This window comes from Anoplophora glabripennis, unplaced genomic scaffold, assembly GCF_000390285.2.
Source record: "Anoplophora glabripennis isolate ALB-LARVAE unplaced genomic scaffold, Agla_2.0 scaffold98, whole genome shotgun sequence".
NCBI classification, from domain to species: Eukaryota; Metazoa; Arthropoda; class Insecta; order Coleoptera; family Cerambycidae; genus Anoplophora; species Anoplophora glabripennis.
The window spans coordinates 1,039,570-1,047,770 of NW_019416280.1; the positions used below are offsets into that span (position 1 = coordinate 1,039,570).

The 8,201-nt window shown below is 26.6% G+C and overlaps 1 protein-coding gene across 4 annotated transcripts in view; it reads right to left on the reverse strand.

The window, feature by feature from the left end:
• The window catches only part of LOC108904961 (PR domain zinc finger protein 1), a 19,929-nt gene extending 12,174 nt beyond the window's left edge, over positions 1-7,755 (reverse strand). For 2 of the 4 annotated variants that reach the window (XM_018707693.1, XM_018707692.1), the window contains exons 1-2: positions 6,142-6,316; positions 5,897-5,952 (exon numbers count right to left, since the gene is read on the reverse strand). In XM_018707693.1, the coding sequence (XP_018563209.1) occupies positions 5,897-5,952; positions 6,142-6,217 (132 nt within the window). In that variant the 5' untranslated portion in view covers positions 6,218-6,316. Of the gene's footprint in view, positions 1-5,896; positions 5,953-6,141; positions 6,317-7,566 lie in introns of those variants that run through there. The other 2 variants (XM_018707696.1, XM_018707694.1) reach the window with 2 other exon arrangements.
• Positions 7,756-8,201: the final 446 nt, after the last annotated feature.

Genomic DNA, 8,201 nt, shown 5'->3' on the forward strand with positions numbered 1-8,201 from the left:
CATCATTATTATCATCATTATTATCATCATTATTATCATCATTATTATCATCATTATTATTATCATTATTATTATTATTATTATCATTATTATTATTGATGACGTTTTGTCAATAATTACCTTTGGTACAAGATAAAATACAAGATAAATTTCATTAAAATTTAATCACTTAATTTTAAAACGGAGCGAAATAAGGTAAAACAGATTTTAAAAAATCCTTAACTGTTCTATTATAATACAAAATTAATGAAATGTATTACTGAAAATTATAAGCGGAAGTTACTAATTCTACTCCCGAAATTGAGCTCTTGTATTAAAAAAAAACTGTGCCTTTGCATAATTACTGAAAACCTTATACCAAAACTAAATAAAACCACTTCAACCATTTTCAGGTAATTTAGATTTGGCACCCAGTATCTCAAAAAAAAAACCTTCACATATACGTTTATAAGAAAGAAGTTTTGGTTAATTAGTGACGTAAAATCCACCATTAAAGTTTGGTCAAACGTTTTAGTTGTCCTCTGTATATCAAATTCCTTATCGATTCCTACTTTGTAAGTAATTTACAAAATTTCAACGTATTCCATGAGTTATTACATAACTTTAAGGGAAGACTTCAAGGTTAAAACTAAAGTCTCTATAAGCATAACTGCAAAAACGTTTCTATATGGTTTTTTAAAGCTGATTAACTGTATGTAAAAAATTAATTAAAAGGCAACTAGAAAACATATACAATTATTTTAAGATTTGTCTAAAACAGTAGATGTGTTTGTTAAACTAGGATATTCCTTATATTTAACGTGTTTCGCGAAAATGTATAGTATTTTATACGTTTTCAGATATTATAGTCTTCCCAGATTTAAATAAAATAAAGACATTCTAACGAAAAACATTGAAATAAATATTTTTGGCGTTATTTATAGAAAGCATTAATAATGTAATAGTGCGCTATTTAAATCGTTTTTAATTTTTAATTTAAAAGATTAAAATTTCTTCACTAATCTTCATAACTGTCTCTGGACTGATTTAAAATATATTTAGAACTTTTTTCAAAAGTGACTACGTGCTACAAATTGAGTAAAGTAAGAGCTTTTTATCTTACATGTACTCAATAATTAAAACAATAACTGAAAGAGGGGGAAACTAAGAGGAAATTAATTGAAAACGGCGAAAATGTACAAATAAGTGCACATTGGAAAAATTTCAAGAGTATTACCATTTCTAAATTCACTTCCTTAACAAACTAATTTCTGTAGGTAATAAAAAATAGGTTTTATTTCGAAGACAGTGTTACTCGAAATTAGAAAAATTTTAATCTTCTCCATATCATATTTGCACTATCGATCAGATGAATCGCCACTGGCTAAATATTTATTGCAAATTATTAAACATCTTGTTGGATTTTATGAATCACAAAGTATAGAAATTTCAATACAAATAATTTAATATTGAATTTGTTGCAAATGGTATTTTATTAAAAGTTTCCATTTTCAGTGTGCCAAAAAGTACCATAAATACATAATTGCAAACAATATTTTTGTAATACTCGAATAGGAGCAGTATTTTGATAATGGCATACCTATTTTAATCTCACAGTGTATTTATTATTAAGCCGTATCCATTCTTAAAAAAAAACACATTTTAAATATCTCTGAAAATGGATAAATTTTTCAATGTTAATTTCATAATACTTTTAGTTTAGTAAAAACATAATATTACACTGAAAATTTTTTGAATAAATTATAAAATTTATGTACAACACAATTTTAGCCTTAACTAATACTTCTGTCCACATTAAGAAACCCTAAAATTTAAACAATAACTAAAATGTAATGATTAACCTATTTGATTTTATAACGTCATTGTTAATATCCACCGGGGCAACAATAATAATAATAATAATAATAATAATAATAATAATAACAGTAACAGTTATGTAAATGCAAAAGCAAGTAGTACACAGAACATAAAATTTGTGAAATACTCAATGTAAAAAGTTTGTCAGCAAAATTAAGAATAGTCTTGAGTATCGATAATTTACGTATTGCTTTTGTATCATAGCAGAATGGTAGGTCAAATGTATTTTTCTATGAAATACAAACTCTAAAAGTAATATTTATCTTATGTAATCTACGGGACTTGGTATATTAATTATTATTCAGGAATTTGCATTGGACAAACAAAACGAAATATTGATACAAAATGAGTTAGTTCTCAGTAATCATCATATATCTCCAAACATAGAGAAAAAAGAACACACAGCATTTGCTTTTCATCATTTTAAATAAGGCCACTATTTTCATTTTGAAGAAAAATCTATGAAAATATTTGATAACGAAATAAACTATTAAAAAATATTTATTAGTGGGATTTTATGTACTTATACAATCGGTATAATAGGTATAATCGCAAAATTCTAGAGATACCTAAATAAAAGATTTAATATAATAAAACAATTATTATTTTTTTCTTCTTGCTTATATTTTTATGTTTAATTAGTATTGGTAATAATTTGATATGTGTATGTGTTTTTTAAATAATTTTAATGTTTTTCAAAATAATTTTCAAATTTTTTCAACGTTGTGTTCTTATCTCTTGTAATATTATTCATAGCCTCAAGTAAGAAATAATAAATGGAAACGTTGACCTAATCAGGAAATAAAACATTTTTTGCTCTATTCACAACTACCATGCATCATTTGTGCAAAAATTAATTATTTTAATGAAATATATCTGTAATAGTCTTATTTTTAAAGACTCGAGGAACAATACTAAAACTTCATAACTATTATTTTCGTTAAAATTGAATTCACAAGAGAAAATATCTAGAAATAATTATATATATCGAAAATCACAAAGATTGAACACCGACAACGGTGACCCCGTAATCTCTGACCTTCTGTTGATTTAATGTGTTGTTGAAGTTGTAAACTAAAAACAACCTTTGCGCATTTCCTGGTCCCTGGGACTGCAACGAACAGGTGAAACGTCATGATATATAGGGGGTGTATCACAAATGTCAGAAGTTCATCCACTTTACCTTTGACCTTTCGAATAAACGTTACCGGCAAATTATCAGCTAAGTGGTGTAATTCGCAATTAGAGCACAAATATATTGAAAAATATTACGGATTTGTATATCGTTTACATCTGATATCTTTCTTTTAGGTATTTCAAATACGTATATGCAATCTTCTAATATGTGCTGCATTGTTTGAAAATTTTGCGTATGACAATGTAACTAAATTAGAAAAATGCTGTTAAAACGAAATAATTTTTCTGCTGTCGACTTCACTATGGTTGCTACTGTATTCCACGGCTTCAAATTTAGAAATGACTTGTCAATTTTCAAATGTTAAAATATTCCTGTCACATTTTAGGCTCTTTGTTACAATAAGTGGATTAAAAGTCCTTTACTTCAGAAAGTAATGTCTCTTTTTATAATTTTCATTTATTTAATTTCGTAACATATACCAAAGTCCAAGAAAAAAAATTAAGTTAATTATTAAAATAATCGATCAGTATATGAAATTATTGTTGCATAAAAATAAAAAAAGTCTTACATTGAAAAAAACATATAAATAAAAAATAATTAAAAAAAGAAATCTCACTACTAGTTTTGAAAATGAAAACAAATTTATATTCGAAACTTTAACTATTAGATATAGTTATCTACTTTTTCCGGTGTGAGATTTATACTTTGGCAAAAATAGTTTCATAAAAATAACATTTAAGTGATCCTTTTGGGACAATGGTTTATTTAACTAGCTTTTTCGTATGTTTCAAAATATCCAAACAAACAAAGAAATAACTAAACTATGCCTCAAATATATATGCTCCCCTAACAGAAATAAATTATGACAATTTATTAGCCTTGAAATAATTTGAATAAATATTTTTTTCAAAAAATATTTACTATTCCAAATACTTGCAAAAATTATAAATTGGTACAGAAATGTGTACTTCTAGATGTGCTAAATTAAAATTAACAATCAAATGTATTACTTTAAAAAGGAAGCTTTTAATCACGGTCATCATAATAGTTGGTAAAACTGTGAAAGGACCAATTCCGTATATCCATAAAAATTATTTAAATTATTTTTCAATGTTTCTTAATGTTATAATTCATTTCCGTTTTAAGAAAAGTAAAGAAAAATAAAAAGGAGACCGCAAAAGAGTGTTAATTAATAACGAGCATAGTAAATAATCATGCTACAATTTACAATACAGTTATAATAAAATTGTCAAATCAAAATGATGTGAATTATCATTATCAAATCAAAATTAATGTATACTGATGAATATTTGATTTGAAAAAAATTGCGAAATGATTGTAGAAGAAATATCTACATCTTGTTCGAGTTAACTAAATGTATCAGGCTAAATGCCTCCTGAATTTTATTTTATTAGAATAGACGAGAATTTTAATGCTAAACAAATAAATTAACATAAATATAATTTACAAATAAATGTAGTTTTTAACATATCCCCTAATTAAACTACGAACTTCTACAAGGTGTTTCTTGTTTCAAAATATAAGCTCAAATGAACTAGGAGTTAATTTTTATTTATTATGAAGACACAGCAGCTTGAAAGCGACGCGTTGATAATGATTTTTTTTAAATATCTTTTGAACCAGCATTAGTACCAATTTTTGTACACCTTTTTGCCACCAACTCCAATTTCTTTAGATTTCTGCAGCAATAGCCGCCTTAATAAACAAATTGTAAAATTTTTGTCTTCGTTCTACATAAATGTTTCTGAATATGACAGTTTAAGAGCTCTAAGAAGTCAAAAAAAATGCGAAAAATAAAATTTTAAAAAACCATATCTTGTGTCAAGAAACATTAAATTTGTTTTTTTATGTGAAGATTTCGTTAATGTGTGTTATCTCTAACAATTCTTACATAATAATATATTATTTTAGTCTTACTAGAAAACCACTTCCTTTAGTAATTGTTTTTAAAGCAGTAATATTTTTCAATTATCAACACTCTTCTATGCACCTTGAACCTTTTAAGACAAAAAAATATTTTTCTGCAGATAACTATGAATAAGTAAGTTCCACACAACTAATTTTTTCGTAAATGTGTATAGACTTGAATCATCGGTACCTAAAACGTCTTTCAAATTTGACACTCATTTAGACAATAAAAAAAATAGGTTTCTTTCCGTCAAACTGCTATAATAAGAAGTCAGAAATATAGCAAGGAGTCAGAACTAATTCATTTAAACTTTTCGTGTTAATTTTGATCAAGAAATATTCTAGAAATTTAACAATCGAACCCTATCTTATATTTATTATTGTTTCTAGATGGTGTAATCATATTAATTTTTTTTTTATATTTCAGAAATGTAATTTTATAATAAATTTTGCATGCTCATGTAAAATAATAAAAAATTTTGTTCAAAGATTTAAATAAAATTTGGACTATTAGAAATTTATTAAAATAAAAAAGGAATTGGGCTAAACATTTTCTTCAGACAAGATCCTATAGGAAAAAGGAAATTTAAAAATTATAGAAAAAAAATACAAGTCTGAATGAAGAAAATGAATAACATTTATCTTCACGTTGTGACTAGTAAGGTTACTGTTACTTCTCCATAATTTAGAAGAAGCTGACTGGATCATCAGAAAAATATGTTTTTAATTTATTATTGATTTTTTTTTATTTACTTTACTATTAACACACAACGGTTTTATGAAAATGTGCATGTCAAAGTTTTTTAAATATGTAGCTCTTTTGTGTTTTCTATGAATAAGTTTATTGTAAGTATCAAAGCAATTTGTGCAATATATAAATATGCTTACTTATAAGTGTGTTTCAAGGTTTCATCAAAAACAGATGTATTTAAAAAAAAGTATTCCCTAATAATATCAGAAATAAATACATACCTCTCTCATTTTTCCTGGCTTTGAGGATCTGCGCTCTTCTTCAAGGCATTTAAGTCCTAAAATATGAAAAAGTTTATTTAAATTTTATGCGATAAAACAAAGTTATGCAAACTATTGAAAAGTATAGTCGTGTTAAATAATAATTTTCGTTAATCGTCGGTAAACAATCGATTTAACCTTGCACCAAGCATACTCATCTTGCAAATTTCAACCTTACTCATTGTTATAATTCATAAAAACATAACCTAAAATAATTCCCAACTCCAAACGTCGCATTTTTTCAAAAAGTTCATGGAATTGCAGAAGATCTCTGGCTTGCATAATTCGATTTTAATAATCAGTGCAGTGATCAAAGCAGTTCCTGGAAAAATTCACCTGAGCTAACTTAACGAAAGACCCGAAACGGTCCCCACCGTGTTAGACTTATTTAATTCTGCACTAATATTAGTGCAAGGTTGAATTGCATATACTGTGACGTCAAAATGAATTCTGTTCTTTATTAGCAAATGCATTTCCTATTCCTATCTCTTTTTGTGGAAACCTTGCTAGCATTTGGCACAAAATAAGACCCTGACTGCTCTTTAAACATTCAATGTTACAGCTATTATAAAAGACGATAATTACTTGCCGAGTTATTAATAAATATGAATAGTGTAAATAATTTTAGACAGCGCCTGGAGAAAACTAATCATCCATCGACATGTAAGATGTACTTTTATCAAACAAAGTGGAGTAGACAAATATATTATACAATAATTATTGTAATTAAACCATGCCAATTTTTTTTCAAGAAAGTGTGGATAAAATAAAACTACTTATTTAGGATAATTAGTAATTGAGTTTTGTGCCATGAACGAAAAAAAAAGAACTTAAAAACAAGATTTATTTATCTCTTAATAGTAATAATTTTGTTTTAAACCGCCAATCATTACAAAACTTAGTCATGCGCTCTAGGCTGGACTCAAATGCGGAACTAGTGCAGCTTAACAAAAAAAAAATTGTTTTTGGGAACAAAAGATATTAGTAAAAAATATATTCAAATTTGTTTTATTACAAATAAAACCTTGTGAACCTTTCACAGTACCTGCTGCATACATAGGAAATATACATTGCGTTTACATTTACCTATAACATAAATTTTATGGGTATGCAGAATTAAGAAAATGCAAAAAAATTATCATGTTGGCAAAAATGACATTAATTCCTAATTTTTGCTATTTATATTTGTGGATGAGCAAAAAGGTTTTTCTAGAAATATTTTTGGTAAAGGAAAAAAACATAATTATGCATGAACATAACCTAGCAAACAAACTGTAATGGAAAATGCCGATGTTATGCAAATCTAGTATAAATAAACATTTATCTAATAATAAATATATGCTAGACGTATATTCACCTTGCCTTGAACTTGAAATTCACTTTTTTCTAGAAGGTACTTTAAAAACAACTTATCGCGTAGAAATTCACTTGGATACACAACACAAAGGCAAATAACGATGATTTAGACTATTATTTGGAGATAATTGTTGTTAATTTTACCTAAAACTGAAAATCAGTTTCGATTTTTAAAGGTCAAAGTTCAAAATTCTACTGAACCCTTTTTTTGGAAAATTCTGGCAGGGTCTCGTCGATAATTTTTGGGAATTCAAAATAGCTTAATAAAATTTTACCTTGGTAATTTCAGCGTGGCTTAAAATAACTTATTTGAAGGGCGTTGAGTTTCTACGCTTCATTATAGGAAACGGACGCGACGCCATCTTGAATTTTCACTTTTGATCTTATTGAACGAAAAAAAATCTGGTAGACCTCCGTTTCAGGGATATATTGTGTCTGACCGAACAAATCACTTTATTTTAAGGCAAAACTGCATTTAGCAACCGTAAGTACATGTAGTTCGTAGGATGCACTGCCAATTTGATAGTGAAACCTATTTGACAGCTAAAAATAGACAAATCAATAAGAAATTTCATTATCACTGCATTTTTTTAATTTCTAACAGGAATCATGTTAATCTGTTATCTCTAAAACATATTGTAATATTATATGTATGCGTTTTGCTGTGTAGAATTAACAAATATGACGTATGACACAGGTCAGCAAATATAACCAATGCGCTGGATATTGATGAGTAGCAATTTGTATTAAATGTTCCTTTTGCTACAATGTTAATGGAATTATGTTACTAATTTCAATAAAATCCAAATACTGGAGGGGTCACAAAAATGGTGTATTTTTTCTAATTTTTTGTGAGCTTTGGTGCACTAGATATTATTTCTTTTATTTTTAATCTAAAAATCCAAAATAC